The sequence below is a fragment of the Poecilia reticulata genome, chromosome 7 (genome assembly GCF_904066995.2).
Source record: "Poecilia reticulata chromosome 7, P_reticulata-male-v2, whole genome shotgun sequence".
Classification (NCBI taxonomy): domain Eukaryota; kingdom Metazoa; phylum Chordata; class Actinopteri; order Cyprinodontiformes; family Poeciliidae; genus Poecilia; species Poecilia reticulata.
This window is the reverse complement of record NC_088836.1, coordinates 15,039,942-15,067,636: the sequence shown is the minus strand read 5'-3', so window position 1 is coordinate 15,067,636 and position 27,695 is coordinate 15,039,942. Positions and strand designations below refer to the sequence as shown.

General features: G+C 38.4%; 3 protein-coding genes across 3 annotated transcripts in view; 2 read left to right on the top strand and 1 right to left on the bottom strand.

Moving 5' to 3' along the window:
• Nucleotides 1-843: 843 nt before the first annotated feature.
• On the bottom strand, nucleotides 844-14,425 carry prok1 (prokineticin 1). Its single transcript, XM_008413274.3, has 4 exons — nucleotides 14,308-14,425; nucleotides 10,831-10,961; nucleotides 1,768-1,893; nucleotides 844-1,027 (listed from the first exon to the last, which is right to left on the bottom strand). The coding sequence occupies exons 2-4, from the start codon at nucleotides 10,903-10,905 to the stop codon at nucleotides 920-922; spliced, it is 309 nt and encodes a 102-aa protein (XP_008411496.1). The 5' UTR covers nucleotides 10,906-10,961; nucleotides 14,308-14,425; the 3' UTR covers nucleotides 844-919.
• lamtor5 (late endosomal/lysosomal adaptor, MAPK and MTOR activator 5) lies at nucleotides 12,091-15,612 on the top strand. The gene is made up of 4 exons (XM_017305590.2): nucleotides 12,091-12,244; nucleotides 12,325-12,386; nucleotides 14,346-14,463; nucleotides 15,210-15,612. Exons 1-4 carry the CDS (start codon nucleotides 12,210-12,212, stop codon nucleotides 15,268-15,270), a joined length of 276 nt encoding a protein of 91 aa, XP_017161079.1. The 5' UTR covers nucleotides 12,091-12,209; the 3' UTR covers nucleotides 15,271-15,612.
• A 138-nt stretch (nucleotides 15,613-15,750) lies between these two features.
• The window catches only part of slc16a4 (solute carrier family 16 member 4), a 31,792-nt gene continuing 19,847 nt past the window's right edge, over nucleotides 15,751-27,695 (top strand). The window contains exons 1-3 of the mRNA XM_081608963.1: nucleotides 15,751-16,768; nucleotides 17,012-17,090; nucleotides 18,932-19,062. The gene's annotated coding sequence lies outside the window, so the exon portion shown is untranslated. The remainder of the gene's footprint in view (nucleotides 16,769-17,011; nucleotides 17,091-18,931; nucleotides 19,063-27,695) is intronic.

The following is a 27,695-nucleotide window of genomic DNA, read 5'->3' as shown; positions in this document are numbered from 1 at the left end:
AACCCACGCATGCACAGGGAGAACATGCAAACTCCATGCAGAAAGACCCCAGGCCGGGAATCGAACCCAGAACCTTCTTGCTGCAAGGCAACAGCTCTACCAACTGCGCCATTAACTACCATTAACTAAGTTACTTTTAGTAAAATAAAAATGCTACATATATCAAGTATGAATTAAAAGACATTTGACTTCATAATTTAACGCCTTGAAATTAGGCCTTTGTCTCTTTAAGAAACTCCTACTTTTGTCATCACAACATTGCTCCTCTTAACAATATTTTTTTTTACCAGCGTTGAGAAGTAGCTCATAGAATGAGCTCAGGAGATGTGCAGTGCCACCAGGTCTTTGCTATTAGCTGCTGACTAGTCTGAAGGAGACATAGGTGAGTCAGTGGGGTAGATGGGGCAGCTCTGTGAGGCGGATGCTGGGAAGATTGAAAACTGTAACCCCAAGGAGGAGCTGCCCCTCAAAAGCGGCGCTCTGTCCCACCAAGAGTTTTGCACAGCTGAATGGTTGCCACGGGAGATTAAAGGATTTCTCAAACATGCATGAAAGAATCAATGCAATGCTTCAGGTATGTTTTTGATGAGGGAATAATGTCATAGCATAATACAAAGCTCCAAAAGATCAGTTTTACATACTACTTCCCCTTCAAAAGCTAGACATGGTAAACTTTAAGCCCCAGATTTTCTCATGGAAACACCCAACAAGCATAAAGCAAACTTGAATATGGCACAGATTACCTTTCAAAAGTTGGAAAAAAATTTTTTTCTGTTGTTTAGTGAGTCTGAGCTCATCTGCACTCAGACTTGCCCATGGCTGCATCAATCATAAAATCAGTACTTATGATTTTAGTGCAATTTTATTGTGATTATCTTTTGGTTCCTCTCTAAGATAACAAAATTTGTTATTTGGTTATTTATTTTTTTAAGTCTCCAGCACATTTGAACAGGTCGTAAGAACTCTTGCACGTCAGGTGGGGGAGACATGGACAGGTGTGCTCTTTCCTTATTCCACTGTACGGCACCTGAAAGTGGGGAAAAAAGGGAAGAACTGAGAGGAGGAGACTGACTAATGTGACATTTTTAATCTTTTATCAGTTGGCATTTGGAGCTGCGTGCTTCAAAGCGTCTTTTACTGAACCGCAGAGGTGGATTCAGTCCTTGCTGAGCAATCTGTTCACTTCTAGACTATCAAAGAGACACATAACTCTAATCGTCCCAGTCGGTGTGGACAAGATCAATTGCCTCTGCAGTTACCAGCAGCTTATCCAGTGCTCCGGCCAACACTTGATATCTAAATTATCTAAACAATCTAAATCTCTCGCTGCAAGTGTGGGATGCATGTGTGACAGGTTCGGTGTGCATGAGACTAATGCTGGAAGATAACTGAAATGATAAAGTATTCACGCATCTTGAATTTTTGTTTTGCGACAACGCTGCCACCACAAATGATTACGTCTTCAGCTGAAAAAAAACTTAAAATAAAATAATAATAATAATAATCATCTTGAAGTGGTGCAAGACCTTAGTTTTTCAAGACAAAATTAAAAATCCAAAATACTAGAACAAACTTTTGTTGCCATTACAGGTATGCCGGCATAAGCATGTGTTAACAGCTGCATACATGTTGAGATGAAATCACACACCGGCAGACTTTTGCTTCACTTCCACCTTACAACTCTGTGTTGGTCTGTTATGTAACATCGCAGTGAAACACAGTGAAGTTTATATTTGCTGTAGTTGTGGTTGCTGTATTTTTATCCACCTTGAAGCTGAGCGGCTGGCAGATATCCCCTTCCACTCCTAGTGACATGCACATCCTCTGGTTGCTCTTCCACAGACTAACGGCACAGCATTCACCGTGACCACACTGCTCATCTTTTTCACAGGCCTGCAGGACAAGCAGAGGGACAATGAGGCACCAATTCAAACAACAACTTAGTCTAAAAAAGTTTTCTTATTGAAACATAAACAATAAATGGAAGAACAAATGCAATGTGATTATAAATTTATCTCATTGTTGTAATGGAAGCAGGCTACAATAACTTCAAATACTGTGACATTTTTATTTCAGTTATGTGTCATCTTCATAGTTGGATTATAAATGACAAATGCTTGAAAATTGAGATGGTTTCCTTTTGGATTTTTCCAAAAGACTGAAGCAAAGGAGGATGTGGTTGGCTGTCAGTCATGTGTAATTCAATTAAACATGATCATCCAGAAACGCAAACTGTTCGATTAGGCTTTAACATCTGGAACAAAGTTTTTTATATTTATATCACAGAGAAATCAGCGTGGTGCATTAATCAGTGAGAATGCATTACCGCATTCTCACTTATTAAGATCCTGCTCAGATTTTTCGGTCGTTAACTACTTCTACTAACTTCAACTAATTGTGCTAATTCATATATCAAGACGTTCTGCTTCTTCTGGAGATTTGTGCTATGTCTTTTGCTAAAATTCACTATTGTACTGTTTGAAATAATTGCCTTTTTGTGCAAATTTTTTGCGCCATTGAAATACATGTTGGAATTCTGTAACTGTAGTCAGTTGCTAGAGTGTACACTCTAGTAACTGCCTTTTTTTTTTTTTTTTACTTTTTATGCTTTTTGACAAACAAAATGATGCTGTTCATGCATATTCTTGTGCTAATTATGCTACTTCTTAAGCTCTGTTTCACTTTTTGACTTTTTCAAATAATTTTGGTTGCACACAAACTTCTGCTTCTTCTGCTGAATTCTGCTATACCTTTGCTAAATTTCATTAGCAAAGGTGTAGCTTTGCTAAATCACTCTTTGTCTGCTACAAAGACAGTAACTTCCTACAAAGGTCTTCTGTAAACTTTAATCAATTTTATCAATTCCATCCATCCATCCATCCATCCATTTTCTTTCACCCTTGTCCCTCAGTGGGGTCGGGAGGGTTGCTGGTGCCTATCTCCAGCTAACGTTCCGGGCGAGAGGCGGGGTACACCCTGGACAGGTCGCCAGTTTGTCGCAGGGCAACACAGAGACACAAAGGACACACAACCATGCACACACACACACTCACACCTAGGGGCAATTTAGACAGACCAATTAACCTAACAGTCATGTTTTTGGATTGTGGGAGGAAACCGGAGTACCCGGAGAAAACCCACGCGTGCACAGGGAGAACATGCAAACTCCATGCATTGAACCCAGAACCTTCTTGCTGCAAGGCAACAGCTCTAATTTTATCAATTGAACCCAGAACCTTCTTGCTGCAAGGCAACAGCTCTAATTTTATCAATTCATATATCAAAATTATCACCTTTCTGTGCTATTTTGTGCTTTTTGTTATGTTTTCTTTTCAACAATTTCTGGTTTTGTACTAATTTCTTCTTATGATAATTTATGCTATTTTCCTATCTTACACTTTTCAACAATTTCATGTTTTATACCGATTTCTGCTTTTGGTAATCTATACTATTTGTTTTGCTATGTGTTACTATTGTACTTTTTCAAATATTTTAGAAATGCGGTGATTTCTTCAAGTTGCCATCCGTCCCCGCAATAGCTGTTGATTGCGGTAAACCAATATTGTCACATTTAAGCTTTCATTTGAATAGATGTGTGTGCGTGCGTGTGTGTGCATGCGTGCGTTTGTGCGTGGATGGATGGATGGATGGATGGACAGACGGCTCGTTGGGAAGACAGACAGACAGACAGACAGACAGATAGACAGATAGACAGATAGATAGATAGATAGATAGATAGATAGATAGATAGATAGATAGATAGATAGATAGATAGATAGATAGATAGATAGATAGATAGATAGATAGATAGATAGATAGATAGATAGATAGATAGATAGATTAGATAAAATCCGACAAAGATTAGCTCCAGCACCAGGGTCTTTCTTCTGTGATTAACAGTTTGTTTGCTTAATGTGATTTTTGCTGCTCAATTTCATTTCTGCTTGTGTTTCTGATTTCTTTATGCTCCTTCCACTTTCTAGCATTTTTTGCACTTTCTTTTCTACTTCTTATGCTTTGTTCAGATCTTTTTTTTTTTTTTACTAATTTCTGTTTCTTCTAATTTATATTTTTTACTTTTCACCTCTTTCAATTATTTCAGGTTTCATATCATTATTTTATTATTATTTTACGTTATATTACAACATTCCTTGACAGTGTTCAACTCTCTGCATATATGATATTTGCTCTAAAAACTAGACAAAAATACACTAATGCATGAAGCGTAAATTGTACATTGAACATAGACATTATTATAAACTTAAAGATGGTTTGGATTTTATTGAATTGTAACCTGGAGATTTCCTCAGCTATGCACCACGTATCTGAGAAGAGACATGGAGGAAATTAGGAGTTGAAAACTGCACACACCTGCTCCTTCATTTAGCAATCAGTAGTTCTATAAATTTGAACCTCAATGACAGGGCAGCAGACTCCTTTCACAGATTCCTTCCAAATATTAAATATATATTTAGTCATGTGGAAACCAATTTTGATATGGGCAAAAAGAAAAAAAAAAAAATTGCTCTTCGGTTCCCCCTGGTGGCCATGGTCGGTAACGTTACCCTGTGATTTGAGCTGCTGTTCAATGCACATTAAAACCTCAAAAAAGCACAGGTGGAAAAAAAGCAAGCAAACCAATGTCACAAAAGAGAACTTATTCTTCAGGTAGAGAGAAAAAGAGGAAAAATAGAAAAAAGCTAAGATAAAGGTATGTTTGCAAGTCTCTTTGTGGAAGAGACAAGAAAATTAGCTAAGAGAAAATTAACTTGATAGCAACCTAGAACGTTGCCGTTCAAAAGCTAAACATTTATGCCAGCATCCTTGTATTTGTGTGAAACTGGATTTGAGTTGATTCTTGAGGTTGGCCCTGTATATTTCTGAGTTGTTGTTTTTTTTTGGCTTCATAATGTTTGATAACAAAAATTAAAACTTCTCAATGGATTGACATTGTCTAGCAAAATGTTTTTACTTCAGGCTACAACAGAATGTTCAGTTCCAATGGCATCAATGACATCAGCATTGATGTCATCACTCTATGATATCATAAGGGAATCTCTGCCTTGAATGTAGCTCACTGACCTGTTCCACAGTTATATCGCGGCAGATCCCTCTTCAGAGCACGTACGAAGTTTATCGGATTCCAGATATTACACGCCTTTCAAAGAAGCGAGAATTTACCACCATTTAAATATGAAGGAACAACAGATTGTTTGTCAACAAGAAGCTTTTCCAGCTGAGCTTTCTTGGGTCGACATAATGGATCTCAACATCCAAGTCGACTACGACGCGATCATTTTCCCTTTAGAAGATGACAGCGATTCTGTTGAATCTGTTGATTCATCTTCCATTAAGTCGGAAGATGAATCGACAGACATCCAGGGGGAATCAAGTCCTTCAGGTGACTTGAAGAATCCAAGGTCATTGGAGGTCAAGCAGGAAACTACTCCATCTGCTGACTTCAAGATCATCCCCTTAGAAGAAGAGACAAGCCAACACGTTAGAGATCTGACAAAGCAGGTAGACGATCTTAAAACCGAACTGCAGAGTAAGATCTTCGAACTCCATGAAGAAAGAGATCGAAGTACTGCATACCAGGCTGAAGTCACATCACAGCAGGAGGAGATTCAAAAGCTGCAAAAAATGTTGGAAAAAGAACGTCACTTGCAAGCTAAACGTGAACAGGCTGCTTGCTCTTCCAAAGTTTCAACCGACAAGACCATTCTTCGACAGCTGGAGCACTTCAAGTGGGAGGCTGAAAAATATGCCTCCCGCTATAACGGTCAGATTGAAGTAATGGTCGAAGAATATAGATTGAGACTTAAATATGAGGAGCAGCTCAAAAGTTACTCTGAGCAAGCTTCCAAGTTCAAAGAGCAGGAGGAAATGGTGAAATCTTTGCAGGGTCAGGTTGCGGACCTGAAGCTGAAGTTGAAACGTACTCTAGAAAACAACCACCCTAGAGTTTCCACCGAACCAGAGGTCCCCCTGCAAACAGAAGGCTCCCTACCAACAGAGGAGAACAAGGAAAGACAGACCTTCAATCAACCAGGGACGTCTGAGGAAAGACAGACCTTCAATCAGCCAAGGAGGTCTGAAGAAAGACGGACCTCCAATCAACCAGGGAGGTCTGAAGAAAGACAGACCTCATATCAACCAGGGACGTCTGAGGAAAGACAGACCTTCAATCAGCCAAGGAGGTCTGAAGAAAGACAGACCTCATATCAACCAGGGAGGTCCGGGGAAAGACAGACCTTCAATCAATCAGGGAGGTCCGAGGAAAGATGGACCTCCAATCAACCAGGGAGGTCCGAGGAAAGATGGACCTCCAATCAACCAGGGAGGTCCGAGGAAAGATGGACCTCCAATCAATCAGGGAGGTCTGAAGAAAGACAGACATCCATGCAACCAACCTCCACTGGTTGCATGGGAGGCCTTCATGCTGACATTCGCATGAAGAAAAAGCTATGCCCGGCTCCCCCTTTACACCGACCCAGACCCAGGTGGAACTAACCACCTGAGTGTTAGCAAACCCAGGTTTTGCCAACACTGGGCATTATGGAAATTCAACGCTTCACACAAATTTAGGAAATCAAAACAGACACAATCAAAACAGTGTGTGTGTGCTAGGATAAGTGTGTTAGACTTAACACATATAAGTGGATGGATGAATATTTGTTAAGTGTCTGACAATAAAATATGAAACAGAGAATCTGTGAAAATTCCTCTGTCTTTGCTTCTGTCCAGAAACAACCAATCAGAGCCAAAAGTTTGTCCTTTGGTTCTGATTGGTTTCTAATGCGTTGAATGGGTCTCAGCACATACAATGCATTAGTCTGCTGGTATGCTGCGGCTATGCAATTGCCAGAAAAACAACCTAACATTATATAATTATTTATAGAATGATTTAGAAAACAAAATTCTATACACCTTTATCAAAACTATTTCGACCTATATTAGAACTATGCATTCATTTCCCTTCATTTTAGTAGCTGTGACCCTAACCCCTACATTTACCCTAACATTTTCCCTAACCCGACCCAATACTAGTCTATTCCTAACCCTAACATTAACTAAAATTTAATTGTCATCTTACCTCTAAACATTATCCCTGAACCAAAAGAATGAATCCATCATATTAGGACCGCGCCTTGGTCCTAATATGATGGAACTAATATGACCCTGTACATATAATGGTTCGTTCACACCAAACGCGTTTTGACCATCAGGCGCATCTGGTTTACTTTCAAAGACTATGTGGAGGCGCGTCGAGGGCCTTTGCGGCACGTTGCAAGCGACTAGCGTGGCGTTGGATGCTTCACATAGACTTTGAATGTAAACCAGACTCGCCTGATGCTCAAACGTGTTTGTGTGAATGCACCATTAGAATGTTCAGTTCCTATGGTAACAATGACATCAGCAGTGAAGTGATGACATCACTCTTTCATACATCAAATGTAGCACACAGTTTTTTTCAGACCTGTTCATGTTTCAGACTTATAAGTTATGAAACTTCTCCAGGAGCTGTTAAAATTATTTGAAGGCACAGAATCAGCCCAGTACAGGTTCACATTCTCATGTGAGAGAGACTCACCTGGTATAAAGTTAATTTCTCATATTTTTCGTTCGTTAACTACTAGGGTTTGAACGACTACATATTTTTTATGGTCGACTACATCATGATAATAGTCGAGTCGATGTCGACTAGTCGCGATGACGTCATAGTGACGTAAGCGCAAAAAACCTTCACAACTACTTGGAGGCTTTATGAGCTATTTTCACGGCAAATATTGACATCCCTCTCCCCTTCTCCCGCTTTTACTAAGTCTATTATGGAGAATTAAAAGAGCAATAAACAGATCATTCTTTGTGAGCAGCAGAGAAAATTTTGTTGCACAAAGTCGGGTCTGACTTTTTTCCGTTTTCCCAAACACCGGCTCATACTGATGATCTCTGGATAGTTACTCGTATAGGAGTCAAATTATCACACTGACCACAATGGCGCTTTTGGAACATCACAAACCAAAGTATTATGAACGGATTCCGTTTGGTTACAGTTGAATTCAACGAAGCTTCCTGCTGCTTTTCCGCCCGATGCGCAGCAGGACGCTCTGCTGACTCAGCAGCATCTCTCTGAACCAACATGCAGACTGCGGCCGAGATCGCCTCTATCAGACCCTCCGGATGAAGCTTGGACTTAGTTTCCAGATGTAGTCAAACCATATTTTTATAAGAGCGTAAAGCTGCCAGGTTAAAAACTTCAATACGGACCGGTGACGCTGATCAGTTGGGGGGATAAAAAAGCCTGACATCATGACGCGTTGTCGCGCATTACTCCGGTAGTTTTTTTTTTTTTTTTTTCGGCACTAGTTTATTTGACAGCAATCTGACTGTAAGGGGGCAGAGAGAGTGAAGCGGGGGGAGAGAGGCCTGGGCCCAGCGAATGGAGGACTGGAGTCGGACTCCTGACTACTGTGGGCTAAAGTCTCTATATGCGGGCTAACCACCGCGCCGTGCAAATCCCCTATTGCGGAAGCCTATGCTGTAATTTACAGTTTGTCTTTGTTAAATTATTTACATTTTTATACAATTTGAGCTTTCCGAACTCACCTAGTCCACCTTCTTCCATTTCCTTGGAAAAATCTGTTTTGTCATCTGATTGCGACTAGTAGACTGGCCCAGAAAAAAGTCATTGCAGAGAAAAGAATCGACTAGTCGACTAGTCGACTAATCGGTGCAACCCCTATTAACTACTTTTGCTATCTTTCACTAATTGTGCTAATTCATATATCAAATCGTTCTGCTTCTTGTGGAGATTTCTATGACTTTTGGTAAACTTAACTATTGCACTTTTGTGCAAATTTTTGCCCTGTTGAAATACATGGTGGAATTCTGTAAATGTAGTCAGTTGCTAGAGTGTACACTCTAGTAACTGCCATTCATGAACTTTTAATGCTTTTTGACAAACAAAATGATGCTGTTCATACATATTTCCCAGTAGAGAAATAATTTATGCATTAAATCGTAGCCACGTGTGTCTACTTTATGGAACTATTACTATCATTGCTACACTGTTACTGTTTTCTGTCAAAGTCTACTGGAGTACAGCCATGTCACACCTTCTCCTTTCTTTCAATGTGTTTTTCTCTTGTGTTCTGTTTGTATCTGTGTGTTTGCATTCTGCTTGTCTACCTTTCTGTATATGCCTTCTGCTTCTACTGGTTTTACTGTCTGCAAAGGTCTTCTGCAAACTAATCAATTTTAACAATTCAAATATCAAAATGTTCTGCTTCTTTTGCTCCTTTATGCTATTTGTTTTGCTATGTTTCACTTCAAATATTTGATTTTGAACTAATTTCTGCTTCTGCTAATTTAGTCTTTTTGCAATATTTTACTTTTTCAACTCTTTTAACTCTTAAAAATAAGACTTTACAACTGTTGTTGTTACAGGTTTTACTGTTTTCTGTCAAACTCTTCTGGAGTACAGACATGTCACACATTCTATTCCTTCAACGTATTTCTTTGCTGTGCTCGGTTTCTGTTTGTGTGTCAGCATTCTGCTTATCTTCCTTTCCGTGTATGCCTTCTGCTTTACTGGTTTTTTTGTCTACAAAGGTTGTTTGCAACCTTTAATCAATTTTACCAATTCATATATCAAAATATTCTGATTTTTGTACCATTTTTGCTTTTTGCTATAATTTCTTTTCAACTCTTTTAGGTTTGTACTAATTTCTACTCTTTTAATTTATGCTTTTTGCATAGTTTTCCTTATGAGCTTTTTCAAATATTTCAGGGTTTACACTTATTTTAGCTTTTGCTAATCTATACTATATCTTTTGTTGTATGTTGCTGTTGCATTTTGTCAAATATTTCTGTTGAGCTATGCTATATATCTTTTGATATGTTTTTCAAATATTTAAGGTTTTATACAAATATTGTTTGTCTACCTTTCTGTATATGACGGACGGATGGACAGACACTTCTTATTCTTTGTTCTCATGTTTCTTGCATTTCTCCATCAATCATTCTGCAAATATGCTTCTTTTGCACCTTTATGCTATGTTTTGCTATGTTTCACTTTTTAAAATATTCTGTTTTTTTTTTACTAATTTCTGCTTTTGCTATGTTTCACTGTTCAACTTTTTAAAATATTTCTGCTTTTGTACTAATTTCCACTTTCTGTGCAAATTGTCATATTTATTAAGCTCTGTTTCACATTTGACTTTTTCAAATAATTCAGGTGAGAACAAAGAATAAGAAGCAGAAACACAAACTTCTGCTACTGTTGAATTCTGCTATACCTTTGCTAAATTTTATTAAGATTTCTACAATGTATGACTAGCTTTCTTCTGTTTTTTTCTACTTCTTATTCTTTGTTGTCATGTTTCTCTCATTTCTACATCAGTCTTTCTGCAAATATGCATTCTCATGGCTGTTTCGCTAGGAACAGCAATTTCTCTAGTTACTTTTTTTATGAGTTTCAAACAAAAGACATAACTGGGGTTATCAGCTACTTACATTTTAAATGTCTAACAAATGCATCAGTAACTATGTATAATTATTGAAGAGGTTTCTATTAGCAACAGTGACATTCCTTAAAAGTAGCTTATTTTCAATCTGATAAAAACAAACTGTTTTAAAATTAAGCTATTTCAATATCACCAAAAAATACAAATAAAACCATTACAGAGACACTTTGCTACAGAAAATTTATTTGACAGAATTTTAAAAAAAGCCTTCGCAAATATGTAATAAAATGTTATGCATATTTGTTTCTAAACTCCAAAAAGGTTTTGTTACTAATTAACAGCCTCCAAATTTCCCACTCACCGACGGGGCAACAGCTCCTCTGGACAACCTCACAGTCACCAGCAGGAAGGACAGAAAAACTGCGCGGATGTCCATGGCAGCAGCAACAGGGATTCTCCGAAATGTTGACAGTGCGTCTGCAGTGCTTTACCCTGGCAGGTTCAACCAAAGAAAGGTTACAGAACTCCTCAGAAACAGAGAGGATGCTCGCTCTCTCCTTCTCTTTATCCACCTGCAGCCTCCACCCCACCCAACTCACTACATCTTACATTTCCCCTCACCCTCCCTTTGTCGTCTCAGTCATCTGGAAGATGACGGTTCTCCTCACTCCTCCTGTGCTTGTAGGTTTCTGCCTCCTGCATTAAATGTCTAACGCTCAAATAAACCCCAACATCACAGCTGCAAATTCACAAAAATGTGTACAGATTACATAAAGGTCAGAATATTTTCTCAGGCTAAAAAACAAGACAAAACAAGTTAGAATTGTAAGACAGCAACAATGGCTAAACAAAGGACTGGACCGTAAGCATATTTTCAAACTAATATCTAAAAATGTATCAAGCGTGTGTGTTCAGTCCTTGTGATTAGATACTTTATTGAGGAACTGTTGCAAGTCTTTAAGGTCTCCACATACCATGAGATTGGATTGTAATAGTGTAATAAATAATGTTGAGTAACTGAGGACATGGGAGAGAGAAACTGTTTGTGCTCTCAGCTGAAACTGTTTGTACCTGTTTGTGATCATTTTATCTTGCTTTTATGCACACGGCCACCTCTTAACCTCCATGACTGAGGAAATCAGCTAAGGCCGGTTTAGTCACATATAATCATAAACAAAAGAATAGAAAACATTTATCTTAGCAGTAGATAAATACACAGATGCCTCTCTGTTTCTTTGTTCTCTTGGCTCCATCCTTAAGATAACCTAAGATGAAGTCTAGTGCTGTGAACCGAAGACTGTTTCTCTGATTTTCACACAAATAATGGTCAACTTTATCTCCTGATACAAATCCCATCATTGAGGATGAATCATATTGTCTCCTGTGAAATTAAAGTTCATTGGTAAAGCGCCAAAAGGAGGAAAAGGGTGCAACGCAATTCTCTTTTTATTTGCTCTTATTTGTATGAATGCAAAAATGTAATAATATTTCATAGCGCTCCTCTCCTAATCGTCCAGCTTTTTTGTTCAATTCTATTTTATTTCTTTGTTTTTCCTAATTTTCTTTTACTTTTTTGTAGCTTCACGCAATCGCGCTTCGTACTTTTTGGTCCTCATAAGGACTCTTAGCGCAAGTGACAGTCAGCTGACTCAATCCGGAAACGTTTCACGAAGCGGACAACAACAAAAGGAGGTTTTCACCCAGAAAACTGCCTTTTCAGTCATTTACGGAAATTTATCGATGGAGTCGACGCTTGAACAACATCTTGATGATACGTGAGTTCCGGTAACTTTGTTGGTATGTCACAGTTTTTGTGAGCGATGTTGACTTTTCTCTCGGTGTTTTTGTGTTTTAGCATGAAGAATCCAGCTGTGGTCGGCGTCCTCTGCACAGACCAGCAAGGACACAGTCTGGGCTGTAAGAGTCTGTTCACGGTTTATTTTTTAATGCAATTTATGGAAGAATTGAAAGCTTTACGTGGGATGTGGGATTAATAAATCTCCTCTTGATTTATTAATAAGTCAGTGAATCTTTGCGGTCATAAGTGATAAACTCACAACAAGTTGGAAAGTTTTAAATCCCAAAAGTTTTTTTGGTTCTAAACTTATAGTTATGGTATTACGAGTGGATTATGTTAGTAAGAGAGCTACGTGTGGATTATTGTGCCTGACTAAGGGTCCATCAGTGACTATTCCATGTTTTAAGCATTTAAATACAGATCTGTTGAGCTAAAATATGTTGATAAGGGCCTAAAAGTAACATGGCCACAACTTTTGTCCGTTTTAGGATTTTGTCTGGTTTGCTTTGTGAATCTTTAAAAAATTGCCAAGGAAGAAGATCAGGAAAAGGGGTGAAAGAGTTATAGATTCTCACTAAAATAGCTCATATCGATAACGTTACAGTGGGATGGAAGCATAGAGGAGAAGGAGAGAAAAGAAGGAAACGGATATACTGTAACTTCTGTTGCTATCAGAAGATTTTCCAATATTATCGCCATCGCAAGACTTTCTAATATATGGCAGCCCTAATATACATGAATGGACTGGATTAGCAATGCTTTTTTGTAAATTAACTGGATCTGTTTGTTTTGTAAAGTGCCTTTTAGATGACATTTGTTATGAATCAGTATTATAAACATAAACAGAAATTTCATTAATTTCTAGAACTACAAAAACAGCTGTCAGCTGAGAACTTGAAGTAGCAACGACCTTCAGAGGTCTGGTCTATTTATAGTTTATGTCTTTTATTGATCAGGGTTGTTTTAGAGACCAAAGGAGAATCATTATTAAGTGTTTTATCAAAACTTTAAAGACTATGCAATTATTTTACATTGATGGTTTTGTTGCTGCAATTATAGCATGAAACTGTCAGTCAGATTCAGCTGGTTGGTCTCTTTTTCTGTGGTTGTGGTTGAACTTTATCATGTAAAATCTTCATATTAGATTGGCTTTAGGTTTTCTGATAACTAATTGATATGTTGCTACACCAAACTTGGACTGCAGGGAGGAAGAGGGAGTACATTCGCTATTGTTTGTCCAAGATGGTGGAGTGGTGCATGTCTGTCCGACAGAGAGGACTTGAAGGTGATTCATCACAATTGTCCTAGTCGTCCTGCCCTTTTTCCCAAAGAGAGGTGACACTTTTTTTCTGTAAATCCAAGTAAAGGGTACAAAAATAATGTCGAATTTTTCTCACTCTGGCGTTTGGGTTGTGTGCAAGCGACTCTCTGAACGAATCTAAACATTAGTAAATGCTTAACAAACCACTGACATATCAATTTCCTTCATCTGGGTTTGGCATCAACACATCAGGATTAAATCAGAAAAACATTTATTAAAAGACATACTGCAGGCAGTAAGGTGGCATTTGCAACCCTAAAGACTCGAACATCAAATACATTTTTATCAAGAAGATAAAAATTGATTTGCAGTACTGAAAAATCTGAAATTTTTCAGTACTGCAATGGTGTAATCCCATTAGTAGTTCTTTTTTTTTTCATCTAAAATTGTCTCCAACTTGCTAACAGCCGACTTGATCAATGAAATATCGGACGATTATTGGTGATCATTATTTAATGATTGGTAATCATAATTTAATGCCAACTTTGCATTAAATTATCATAATTTACAAAATCATGCAAAGTTGGCACTTTTAATGGACTTTTAATGCAACTTTAAGAGCAACTTTGCATTAAAAGTGTCATTATTTGCCGGATGACACTTCATGACAACTGTCATAAACATTCATAAAGGCTTCTTTATGTTCATGACAGATGTTATGTCATGTTTATGACAGTGTCATGTCAGTCTTATGCACACCCCTTCAAATAAAGTGTTACCCGTTTCTTCATTCAATAAGTCCTGTTTTTATTTCCAGGTCGTGGGTCGTTGTCCGACGAACACGGTGGTGTTGTGTCGGTTTTGGCCAAACAAGCTGCAGCTCTCCTCAAAGACCCGACAGACTCCCCGACCGTCTGCCTGGAGTCTGACTCAGGGTGAGCACCGACACTGTTTCGGCTTGGCTTGTATTTTCTGTAGATTTTATATCTATAATCTGTTTTGCGGAAGCCAAGACAGATTATTAACCAGATTTGGTTAATGCTTGACGGCTATTTGTTCGTCTCTTGTGGTATTGCATTTTGGTGCCTCTGCTGCCACCTGCTGGTGTATGTAAAACCTCAGTTAATGTTTCTGAATTAAACGGTGGAAAGTACTTCATGTCCTTAAAACCTTGCGGCCATGTGCATGTTTACTTTAACTTTACCCGACATCTATTTATAACTGGGGTGACAAAGTGAAATGTTTGATTTGAAAAAATATATCAAACATTTATTTTTAAATAAAAATAAATTTGATTTATGCCAAGGTTTATTCTCTTCTTTGAATAGGAAAATTTATACAACCTAGATCAATATTTCTTTTTGTGGTTTTGTACAAATGTTTGAGTTTCTTCATTAGAATAAAAATGTTTTTTTTTTAATTATAAAGTAATCTTTTTTCGAACTTTATTTGTAAATACAGTTTAACTGCTGTACACTTGAAGCTTAACATTTGTGAATTTTTATTGCAGGTCAAACATTTTAGTGCCCAAATGAGGAAAAAACATCATGTTTTAAATAGTAGTTTTATTTACTGCAAGTCATATAGCTGCAATATTATTGCATGTCACATATTTTCCTAATATTGTGCAGACTTTGTCAGCACGTGTTTTTGTCACCGTCTCTTTTTGATTGTTTTGTAGGAACATTTTGGTGCGGAGTCATGGGAGCATCACAATAGCAGTCCACAAGATCGCATCCTGAAGACAGCAGGACTCCCTAGCAGTTTTATTGTAATAAAAGGAACAGAGACTAAATTTATCCAGTCCAAATCTTTGAAACGGTAAACTGTAGCTTGTGCATTCATTTGCTAAATTTTTCGAATCTGCATTTTCAGACCTAAACAGTTGTGCTTGCTACGTCGATGCTATTGTTATTGGTATCATGTAACGGAGCAGCTTGTTTGTTACATAGATACTTCTGTAAACTACCTGGCTTTGTCTTTTTTTTTTTTTTTGCGTGCTAAGAGTATTTTTTTGTTAAATCCCGCATAAGTCTGGATTGAATAACAACTCTAAATAAACTTTAACCTGACTTTCAGCTGTCCTCTTGCATGCCAAGTGTCCATTATTTTCTCTCTTTCAGTCATTGTCACATCGTTGAGCAATTGTTTTCCTCAAAAGCAATAATAGGTATTCCTCTGACATGCAGAACTGGTTTGACAGATGGTAATCATCGACTGACACCAGCTGTATTTGCACAAAAGCAGCGGCACAAACATTTTAATAAGCTGGGTGGAGAATATTTTGGGACCTGCAGCGTCTTGCAAAACTAATTTACAGTTTGCTCACAAGTTTCAGTGGGTTTTATTTGGATTTTGTGCAATAGGCAAACACAAAATAGTACGTAATTGAGAAGGGGGTTAACAAATGCTACATGACTTGCAAACTAAAATTGTGTAAAGTGTAAATATATTTTTGTTGAAAGATATTTCAATTACAACTACAAGTCTCTCGAGTTGTGTCTCTTTGCACAGAGACGTTCAGAGTTTGGAAATGCTGCTTTGAAACCTTTTGAACGTGTCAATGAGTTTCTTCTTTCCTGTCTGCTGTGTTCCTTCTGCATTCCGCTGTTTCTCCGGGCACTTGCACTGGATTTCATTTAGAGACAGAGTGTAATGGGGTTTAATAAAAATACACTAAAAGTTTGTGGTGTTTATTTGGAGAAAAGACAAATGAAGGAGAGTCAAAAGAGAATGAATACTTTTGCGAGACGTCTTTTGGTGTCGCACCTGAGCGAAGCATGTGTTGGTATGCAGGGTTTTTGATACGCATAGTTGCCCCCACCCAGAAACAAGGGGGGGGGGGGGGGGGGGGGGTCACTGCGACGTCCCAATCACGTGGCTGTCCCATCGGTGAGGGCTCCTCTCCCCACCTCCCTCTCTCTGCTCCTCTGCACGGCCAGCGATGCTGAGGCTGCGCTGCGGTGAGAGATGAGGAGTTGCTGCTCCGGCGCGTAGAGGCGAAAGTTATGGCACGGCCATCCTCCTCCTCCTCCTCCTCCTCCTCCTCCTCCTCCTCCTCCTCCTCGCAGCAGAGCAGAGCGTCCCGCAGCAGTTTGTGCCACAGTCCCGCACCGGGAGCGCGCATTGCCTCTCCAGACACGCTAGAAATCCCCCTCACGCAGCCCGTCAAATCAATCTGAGTGGGGGGAAAAATAGGTTTGAGGCGAGTCGGCGGCGACAGGAGAGGGACATTTACAGGTATGTGTCGCTCCTTATTATAGGAACATTATCCAGAGCTCTTTTAACTGACGGCAACATTTTAGTCATACTTTTACTGCCCCGACCTGTCATCCTCTGTGACCCTCCAGTTATTTATGTGCTCAAAACTTTTCACCCACATTGAAGTCTGTGCTGAGTTTTGGCTCTTGTTACTGAATGACATTGCGATTTTTTTTATATTGAAAGTGTTTCTGTGTTTTTTTTTCTCTCTTCCTTTTTTAGATTATTGTTTCAGAAGTGAGTAAGGGGCGCAATGTAAGAGGCCTTCCTAGTAAAGATAAGCGACCCGCAGCTGCGCACGGTAAGAGCACCCTGTTCTCTCTCTCTCTCTCTCCACCCCATAATAATGCGGTTTTGTGCTTTGCTCCTAAGAGACTAAGCCTGCAGCTTACAGCTAAACACCTTTTATTCACTACACAATCTGATCCATAGGTTTTCGGAGTCTCAGCTCCAAACTACAGCAGTTGTCAAAGTCGTAGAGAAAATGCCGACATCAAAAACACCATCATAACTCATTGAGAGACAACAAATTGTTAATTAAAAAAAAAGAAGAAGAAGAAGAAAGAGTTAAGGCATTAATTAATCTGCTCAAAAGTAGGTTACTGGCAGGTCTGAAAATGCCCTGATCAACTACTATGAGTAAATAAGTATGATTTGTGGGCTAAATGGCCACTTTTGTATATAAATATCCACTGGAGCTCTGCTCATAAGTTGGTAAGTAAACATTTTCAGACTGCAAGTTCAGTTTCAGATCTTTGGATTCATTTGACAGCAGCAATGCCACAGGAGGAGTTTACCAAAGCCACCCTTCCATAGATGCATTATATAACTGATTTTCATTTGATAATGAGATGCATGGATAATTTTCTCTGATGTAATCCAGTACTATACACTGAGTGTTTTCGCGCTGTCAGAACTAACATGTGCAACTGTTGTGGACGGGTCTTGTTTCTTGACCTACTTTCTTGAACACGTTACTCTGTCAGAAACTAAGTAGATCAATTGGAATGTATGTATAATTGAACTGAAATGACTTTTGTTCCAAAGCGCCTTGAGAAGACGTGTTATGAATTGACTCCATACAAATAGATTGAATTGGAGAAGCTGCTTTCCCTGCTTTAGCTCTAAGCCCTTCAGAACCTCCTATTTAAGGAATGACGCCTTTACAAAATTTGAGTTATGCCGTCGGGTTTGCAGCTCCTTGCTTGAGGACATGCCGGTTCAGAAGCAGCTATCTGCGAAAATGTTATCAATCTGATTGTTGACTTTTCTTCTCAGTCTCTGAGTGATTTCTTTTTCTTTTGCCTGCATAGATCTTTCACGTTGAGACAACGAGAAATGTAAATTAGCAAGACAAAAACATTTGAAAACATGAAACCCAATGAAGCTGGTGGGTTGTTATGATTGACATGTTTGTCCCAACTTCTCTATGGTGGCTTTTTATGTTGTGGGCGTGGTGATGTTTTGCACTTGAAACACTTGCAAAACTTGGAGAAGGCTTGTCTGAGCATAGGAAGCATGTTTTTCATGTCTTCTCAGACATTTAATGTCAGTGAAGGTAATTAAATTCATCCTTGATGCCCTTTTCTCTTCTGGATTGAAGAGATATTTTTTTAATTAATTTTTTATTTTTTCTAATTATGCCCTAGAAGTATTTTCTTAGAACTGGAACCACATATCCCGGCAGGCGGTAAAGGTTATGTTTATTAGCGGCTGATTTGATGCAGTGCTATGAAAAGCATGTTTGGTTTTGTTTTGTTTTGTTTTTTTCAGATTTTTTTTACCAAACAACTTTTAAAATAAAGTAAAGATAGCTGAATGAATACGAAAAGCATTTACAACCAACCTGATCCTATATAAACAAAATAGTTTCCATCTTGTTAAATCATAAATTTGTGTAATTAGGCACAGTTTTTGCTGAAAGATTATATTTTTAACACAGTCCCACATCTGATTATTTCCTCAGGTCAAGAAAGTTTTTGTAACCTGTGTGGCAACATCAAGTAGACTAGAAGTTTTTTTTTTTTTACAAATTCTCCAACACATGAAAACAAAGTTATTGACATACTTTAATCCGGAAAGAGTTATTACAGTCCGTACAGGTTCTCATTTCCTCTCATTGTTGCATCGTTTTTCTTGCAGGTTTGAAGCTGAATTGGTTGCATCCGCAGTTCCAAGTGCTCTTCACCAATCCTTAGAATGAGGCTATAGGACTTCTGAGTCCTTTCTTCACCTGCAGTGCCTTCAGGGACGGCGCCAAGACAGCATTACAGGTATTCCCAGAAACAAGCTAAATGCTATTCAGAGTATTTTTTGTGATACAAAGAGAAGTTGAGTAGCTGAAAAGCAAGCTGCGGTGGTTTGTGGTGTCAATTTTGATGTGATCATTCATTTATCTCATGTTTCCCTTTGGAGCGCTGATTGTACTGTGTGATCAGTGAGTACCGGGTATTTCCAGTTCGAGCTGATGGGATGAGAGTGGTCAATCGTAATGACTAACGCTACAACACTGAACTTTGTTACTGCCTTGATATGACTGAACAGGAGGGAAGACTTGTTGATCCAGTTCTTCCTGTATAGAGTGAAGATAAAAATTCCCCTAAAAGATGGGCGAATAATTAATTCAGCTTTTTTGTATTTATTTATTCATTTGTCTGACGCTTAGGTTTTCCCCCCAAATACACAGCAAAACTGGTTTTCAAATGGAAAAAGAATAGTAACCCAAACGCTGCAACCGTTTTATGGAAAGTGAGGACTTTCTTTTAAAATCAAATATGTGAAATGAGTTCGAGCAGTTTTGATACAAAAAGTGTTCAGAAATCCTGACAAAATTATGCCAGAACCTTTTTTTGGTGGCTTTGGGTTTGAAAGCTATCAAGAAATGTGACATTTCCCCAAATATTGGTGAGGTTTGTAAAAATATGTCACCTTGTAGAAAAATGTTTCAATTAAAAGATCCTAAGTTCAAATTTATTAGGATTTTTATTCTGAAGATGAATAGGGCCGGCCCTGTCGGAATCTCGCAGAATATGCTGTTATGGTCGTAGCTGCAAAAAGAAAGTCTGATGGATTTTTCTCCCCTAGTGACAATTTAATTTACCCTCCATTGATTATAGTTGTTCGCTGTAGAACGTGACAAATGCACTCATTGGTACGTTCATAAAACAAATAAGAGTTTGTCTTGCATCTTCGTTTTTGTTGCGTCAGTGAAGGTCGTTTCCCACCAGAATAACACTTTGTGCTTTAAAACTTGCTTACAAAAGACAGGGGCTTTTAAAAGTTTCAATTCGTGCTGGAATTAATGTTTTTGCATAATTATGATCCACAGAGCTAAAAAAGCAAAAACATTTGACGTTTTACAGATTACCTCTGTTTGTTGCTTATATTTAAATGTTTCAGATTATCAACCAAAACTTAAATCATCATATGTTCATTTAATAAGGAAGAAAGCTATGCAATCAGTCTCTCCTACTGAATGTAAAAGAATTGTTTCACCCAGTCTATCTTATTGCTGAAACATTACCATTGACTTCAGCTTAGACAGGCTTTGGATGTAGTTTCAGGTTCTTTTGTGACCTCCTTGATTAGGTCACTTCTCTCGCCATTGTCAAGTTTCTGTAGCCAGTTAATGTCTGGTTCTGTTCAAGCCAAGTTGGGTGTGTCTCCATTGGAAGTTTGTTCCTCACTATGCGGATGTGAATATGGGTGGGAGTGTGGGACCGTGAGCATGCAGGCGCTGGGGCAGCACTGTTGTCTTGCAGAAAGAAGACCTCAGGTTTAAATCTCCATCTGGGGTCGTTCTGCTTGGGTGTTTGCATGTTCTCCCTATGCATGAGTGGGTTCTCTCCGGGTACTCCGGGTTCCTTCAGGCCAAAAACATGACCGTTAGATGAACTTTTCTGCTCTAAGTAGTCCTTAGGTGTGAATGTGAGTGGACGGTTGTTTGTCATGTGTGTCTCTATACTGCACTGCGATGGACTGGTGACCTGTCCCGCCTCTCACCCAGTAACCGCTGGAGATATAATCCCCACCTCCCCACCCCCTGCTCCACCTCCATGACCCTGTAAAGATAAATTGGTTTTAAACACTGGAAAGATAAATATGAAATGATCACCTTATACATGCTTAGGTTTATTCTGGTTAACTCATTCTAACACAGAAACTTGTTTCCTGTTAAACATTAAGTGAGACAAAAAGTAGAAGAAATAGTTGAGGTGGTAAATACTTTTTTTTTTTATAGCTCTATAATTTCAGATTTCTTTTACTTGAGACTTAAAGAAAATCCAACTGAGCAAAACCGAGTGTCAAAAGCACCCGACCCCACAGCTTAAAGTATTTAGCTTTTACGACTTGTGCAGCAGTAACTATAACTAGAGGTAAAATATTGATCCATCCTGCACATAGGCTTGGAGGAACTTTAGCCTCTGAGCAGCTTCAGGTCTGGGATGTGAAACGGTTCACTTCTGATCATTACAAACACGAAATCCTCAGCTCAGAGTCAGGACTTTTATTTGATCTTTTACAAAAATGAGCTGAATATAAAATAAATCTGTGTTTTGTCACGACAGTTTGAGTCTCAGTTGTGTCGACAGAATTGAAGCGTAAGGTGGCCTTTTTCACTGTGTGCTTGTCTTTTCTACAGCTAAGAGTCAAAAGCAAGAAAATAAGCTACTAAATATAATGTTAACATTTAGGGGATATTTAACCCCTTCAGTTCCTCTGAGTGTCTCTGTCACTGCAGTGGAGCACAACTTTTTTTCTTTTTTTGTCAGACTGTGAAATCAGTTGAGCACTCAGGACATTTTATGTTGATGTTGAAACTTTGACTTTCAGCTTTGTGGCTCCATGACTCCTGTTGGGCTAGAGCCAAAACCTTTGGCCATACCGCCTGTATCTTCTCTTGATTAGTGAGATGTCTGCAGTCTGTAGATGATGATAAACTAAATCAATTTTTCTAGCTCGCAAGTGACATACACTATGTCAATGTTTGCAGTCAGTAGTCATCAACAAACACTTTCAGAGAACAACTACCTGCTGCAGCCATGGGAACAGAAAGCACACCCCCTGTTGTGCTTTTCTACTTGTGATCAAGTAGTTAGCAGAGTCTGAAATTACTTCAATCTTTTCTTGTTCGTAAGATAATCAACAACTCAATGCCTTCATCTGGATGTGGCGAAGTTCCAACAAAATAAGGAGGAAAGAAGATCTAGGTGGCTTTAAATGTGACAGTGTTGTTGGTGTCACACAGACCGAATTAATTAATTCAACAAATTAAGATTCGTTGCACCAGAATCTTCTGTGGATTACTCACAGCTGCACCAAAAATATTTAGTAAGAATAAAACTCATAAAATGACACAGTAAAATTACAGCCCAGTTTTTTAAGTATTTGATGTATTTCTGAGAGTGTTGTATGAGAGATGGAAATTGCAATTTCTGTCTGTCTGTCTGTACATCTGTACGTCTGAATGTCTGTACGTCTGTCTGTATGTCTGTCTGTACATCTGTACGTCTGATCTGTACGTCTGTCTGTACATCTATATGTCTGTCTGTACATCTGTATATCTGTCTGTATGTCTGTCTGTACATCTCTACGTCTGTCTGTACGTCTGTACGTCTGTCTGTACGTCTGTACGTCTGTACGTCTGTCTGTACATCTATATGTCTGTCTGTACATCTGTATATCTGTCTGTATGTCTGTCTGTACGTCTGTACGTCTGTCTGTACGTCTGTCTGTACGTCTGTACGTCTGTCTGTACATCTATATGTCTGTCTGTACATCTGTACGTCTGAATGTCTGTACGTCTGTCTGTATGTCTGTCTGTACATCTGTACGTCTGTCTGTATATCTGTCTGTACGTCTGTCTGTACGTCTGTCTGTACGTACATACACTGTTTTGGAAATAATACTAAATTAGCTCTAAGCTAACTGAAACTACTTTTAGGATTAAATTACAACAATTGGTATGTGTTCAAACAACCAGTTCACAATGCTAAGCAGAAGTGAAGATAATCCATAATTTGTAAATAAGGTTTTATTAAATGATTTTCTGAATTAGAAATCAATAGCCTTTTGGTCAGTTGACCAAAATGTGTAGCGTTGGAAAACCATAGACTCTGGACCTCCTCTGCTAGCAGCTGGAGGAGCGTCGACACGGTAGCTCCTACTGATGTTCCGCCTCTCAGCTCCAGGGATGGAGTAAAGACACGGCTGCAGACTTGTTTTATTGGCCACAAATACAAACACTGGAAACACAAACAGTAATCTGATGATACTTAGAGTTTCCTTTCCTGAAGCTCTTCCTCTTCCTCCCCCTGGAACTAAAAGTGGGCTAATACAGTTCATTGTCGGATTAACAGGTTTCAAACCAGTCTCTTTGTTCCCTGTAGTTCCGGCCTTCATGGCTGGAGGTACAACAAACTGCTTAGTTGATGTTGGAAGTCAGAGGGGAATGAACAGACTGCTTTTAAATGAAAGAAAGGCATCAGTTGCTCAAATTACCAGTCGTTATAACCGAGATTAGCTGAGAATATAATCTGAACCCACAACACGTCACACCTTGAAGCAAATAGGCTGTGGTAGGAGAAAACCACACAGAGTAGTGCTGTTGTTGGGTGAGAACTGGAAACTGAGGCTACGTTTCACATAGGCTCACTGACAAATTGACTGTTGCACGAGTTGCTCAACAGGTTGTTGCTAGGTAACCAAAGAGTGAGTGAGTTAGTTGATGCCTCAGCTGTGAGTGGCTGAGCAGCTAAAGCCTTTCCTCTGCCTACATCCCCCAGAATGCTTTGCAATTCTGGATCGGAGTTCAGTAAAATTATGGAATACGCTATTGGACGTATATTGGTTATGTGTTTATTGCATATATTTTATTGATTTATCATCTAGTCCTACTTCCACCTGGACACGGCTACTTTTTATTTTTTAATTTCAGTTTCAAATGAATTCAGCTTTAAATATGTTTTCCCTCTGTGACCCCTTAGTTCACTGTCAAACCTTGTTGACAACCTCATGGACTTTGTTTCCTTTTCGTCACATTCTCCTTTAGAGGTCTAATGTGGAGCTGGACTCGACAGTCTGCCAGCATCACAGTCCAAAGATGACCCAACACGCGTGTGCTCATGCAAATGTGCTGATGCAAATGTGCTGATTTAGCAATAAACTTTTTTGTCATCGGCTATTGTGGATTCCAGATGTGGAAAACCTCACAGTAAACCAAGTTCGTTCTGGTCAGAGAGGCACATGGAGTCCTTCAGAGGCAAATAAACCAGAGGTTGTGATGTCTTGTTGTAAAAATAGACTAGCCAGTATCGTCCTGCTGTACCTACTGAATAAGGCAAAGTGACATAAGATCAAATATTAACTATAAGCTTTTGGAAAAACCTACTAATGGATGAATTTTGAGGACGAAGCGTCACGTAAAGAAATCAACAGAATTATGCAACAAGAGTGATGCCTTAAAAAAAAAACTGACTGTACACATAATTTATGGATAACTTCATCATCTATAATTGTCCTGTGCAAGGATTTTGGATGACTGGATGATTTTAAACGGGCAACATTTTTTTTCTGCTTGAATGAGCTGCCCTACATTCAACCCTGAAGAAATGTGTGCATGCATAAAACCTGAGCAGAGTAATCATAAATTCTACATGTGTGACAGCAAAGTTGTGTAATATTCTTGGTGCAATGAAGAAACCCTAAAGGGCACAGCACTCCGCTGGCTTATGAAGCTAATGACTCAACGAGTCATGAAAAAAAAATGTCATCCATTCATCCATTGTCTATTTCCACATGTCTGCGCCGCATTGCGGGGAGGCTGGTTTTTGACAGAGAGGCAGGTCAGCCATTCCCTAGACTTTGATATCTGATAGATGGATGTTTCCTTATGGTGTTCATAATGAATGAAGGTTTGAGGAAAATCCAGTGATGGTCCACCTCTCACCTGCCAAGAGAGGAATTGATTTAAAGAGTTTCATAAGACACATAAAGCTCGTGCCTGAAAAGTCTTTTCTCAGTCTTGGTTTGGTTTGATAAGCAACAGAGAAACGGGGCATTAAAGCTGACCTTGCATTGTGTCCCGAATCCGAACTGGCAAGTAGAATTGAGATTCGGGGGCTGGCTTTACTGCATAACCACGATTCCCCACGATATAGCAAGAGGTGGCTTGCAAAAGAGTTTATATATGCACATAGATTTTCTGCAAACTGGAAGTACTAAATAACAACTCTAAGTACTTTAAACTGTACTTTGGAACAAAGTACAGTTTTTCTTAATCTATAAAAAAACAAGAATATGCAATCAAACAATTCCCCCATGTGTACCAATTTACAGAAAAAAAACTTCAAAACATCTTTCTGTAGATTATAAAGTTAACAATATGCAACCATTGATGTGACTAAATTAATACTAATAGAGATTTGTAACATAAAATGTCATTAATTAGTACTTCTTTTAAACTTGCACAGCACTTCTTATAGTTTTGTTCCAGTTTGGTCTGTGAGTATGTCTATGAGTAAGTCAAAGAAATTTGACTTCGCAATTTAACTCCTTGAATTTGGGCCTCTGTCTCTTTAAGAAGCTCTTTCTCTTTCTGCCACCCCACCTTCTTGCGTCATCACAACAATGTTTCTCATTATGCTGTTTACAATCATTCTTAGGAGTGGTAGGTCATATGATGAGTTCAGCAGGTGTTTGCTAATTGCTGCTGTTGCTGCTAGTCTAGTGGAGCTGTGTTTGGCAGAAACAATTTCCGCAGAAACAATTTTCTATGGTTGTTTTTTGTGATTGGCATCCGTCCACCTATCCAGATCGATCGAGGGCTCCTCCAGAGAGGCGGAGTACGCCCTGTGTGGTTAACATTGATTAATTATTATGCAAAACATGGTTTCTGTTCTTTTAATAAGGCTTGTTAAAGATCTCTCAAAGTACCAGGAGGAGGATTCTGGGAAAGAATATTCAGAGAAATTATCAAAACAGTCAACCATGGACTGCTGGTGGTCAGACTACAGTACGGTTAGAAACACAGCTTGTTTCTGTGCATCCTCTGCAGAAACATGTTATTTGGGAAAGAAGACAACTTTTGCTAAGTCATGGATACTCTCAAGAAAACAATGACTGTCCAATCCGAAAATCCCAATAGGGATATCTATTTCTTGCTGATGCAGTTTCATGGCAAAAGGTGCAGATTTATGAGCTTATGGATTTTGCAAGGTTTTATGCAGCGTTTCATCCATCCTGCTTTTATCAACGACAGTGCTTTTTATTATATTCACATCTTATTTAAGCAGAGGGTTTTCTTCTCTGACATATAGAAATAAAGTAATCAGGACCAAAGTTTACGATCATTGTTTTGCTCTCAGGATTTAAACCACAAACTTTCAAGATACGTTTATTATCTTTCCAAAATAAATCTTCCAAGCTATAGAATATTCTAGAAATATCTTAGCATTGCACAACATTTTGAATTATAATCAGAATAGTGTTAGCACTATCATAGGAACTTTTTGGGTTCATATAGTCGCAGTGTGTAGTGCATCTACTGTTGATACACACCATCTACTATCATATTCAATAAGTTAGAATCTGCATTGTGATGAGTTAGAAAACAGTAACCTTTTAAGTGGGTATTAAACATGCTTTTCATTAAGTTAGTTTTTTTACTGATTAAATATGATATTGTACTCTTTGTGCTTTAGTCTTAAGTGAAAATAAAGACTTAAAAACAGACTTTGTGTAATTAATCTGTATTAAATGTTTGACATAGTGAAATTCATTTCTGAAATAAAATAACTTCAATAATAGTCTTATTTCTTGAAAAGGTTGGTATGTTTTAGAAGTTGATATGCAAAGTTTATAGAAAATGGTGGGAAAGTAGTAATGATGAGAAAAGACTGGAAAGAGTCAGGAAACGTTTCATTCAGTGTTGCATGTGAATATTCTGCAACAGCATTGCAGATAAATGTTTTCCTCAAGACATATAACCTTAGTTTCAATTCATATCATCTCCACGTTAGTTGGCACCGATGATAAAGATGTAAAAAAATACAGAAACAAATAAAATTCTAGAAATGTGAGAGTCTAACAATGTTTTTATTATTATTATTTTTTGTTTTATTGCGTTATTGTTTCTCTGTGGGTAAAATTAATGTAACAAGGAGTTCTGGGTCTGTCAGCATCTGTGAAGAATGAGACAGATAAGAACATGGCATTTGAGAAAAGAGGATGTGTGTGGATCTTTCCAAGTCAGAAAATGGCCTCAAGAATAGATGCGGATTGAAAAACCTGCTCCTATCTACAGTCGGAGCAGTAATCCAATTCTTTAAAGCAAGTGCAACCGTGATAGATGAGGCTGGACAAAGTTTATCCTGCCACTACAGACTTCAAGGAGGATATATATATATATATATATATATATATATATATATATATATATATATATATATATAAATCTCCAGAGTTAACTTTCGGAGAACTGCAGCTAAACGAAGGGTGTTTGAGTTTGCAAAGTCTCCATGAACTTAACCACTGTAAATGCTAAAAGAGCAACATTTCTGCTGCGTTTTCTGACTTGGCCTGCAGTGCACTAAAAAACAGCACAAACTGATGCCAAACCTCTTTTACTGATTTGCTTTTTAGATTCTTTGATGTAAAATAGTGAAAAAATTCTGTTACAGAGCCAGTTCTTTGTTGATTCACATGGGACAAAGTTTCTAGTTTATCTAGATAAATCATTACATTGTATTCCTAAAATATTTTATATCTTTGGGCAGAACTGGAAAAAAAACAACAACCTAGAAAGTTAAAATATCATCAGCTCCACGTTCAGAGATCATGCTTCCCATGCAGTCAGTCAGCCTCAGAGTATACATAATTAAATATTTGCTCCTGCTGAGACACAGAC

What these genes read in the sequence shown, in the direction of transcription:
- prok1 (XM_008413274.3), bottom strand. Translation starts at nt 10,905, where the DNA reads ATGGACATCCGCGCAGTTTTTCTGTCCTTCCTGCTGGTGACTGTGAGG. An exon ending in GAGGAGCTGTTGCCCCGTCG is followed by an intron (nt 1,894 to 10,830) that starts GTGAGTGGGAAA and finishes CTTGTCCTGCAG; the next exon opens with GCCTGTGAAAAAGATGAGCA. An exon ending in GCCAGCCGCTCAGCTTCAAG is followed by an intron (nt 1,028 to 1,767) that starts GTGGATAAAAAT and finishes CCCCACTTTCAG; the next exon opens with GTGCCGTACAGTGGAATAAG.
- lamtor5 (XM_017305590.2), top strand. Translation starts at nt 12,210, where the DNA reads ATGGAGTCGACGCTTGAACAACATCTTGATGATAC. An exon ending in GCAAGGACACAGTCTGGGCT is followed by an intron (nt 12,387 to 14,345) that starts GTAAGAGTCTGT and finishes TTTTATTTCCAG; the next exon opens with GTCGTGGGTCGTTGTCCGAC. An exon ending in TGCCTGGAGTCTGACTCAGG is followed by an intron (nt 14,464 to 15,209) that starts GTGAGCACCGAC and finishes ATTGTTTTGTAG; the next exon opens with GAACATTTTGGTGCGGAGTC.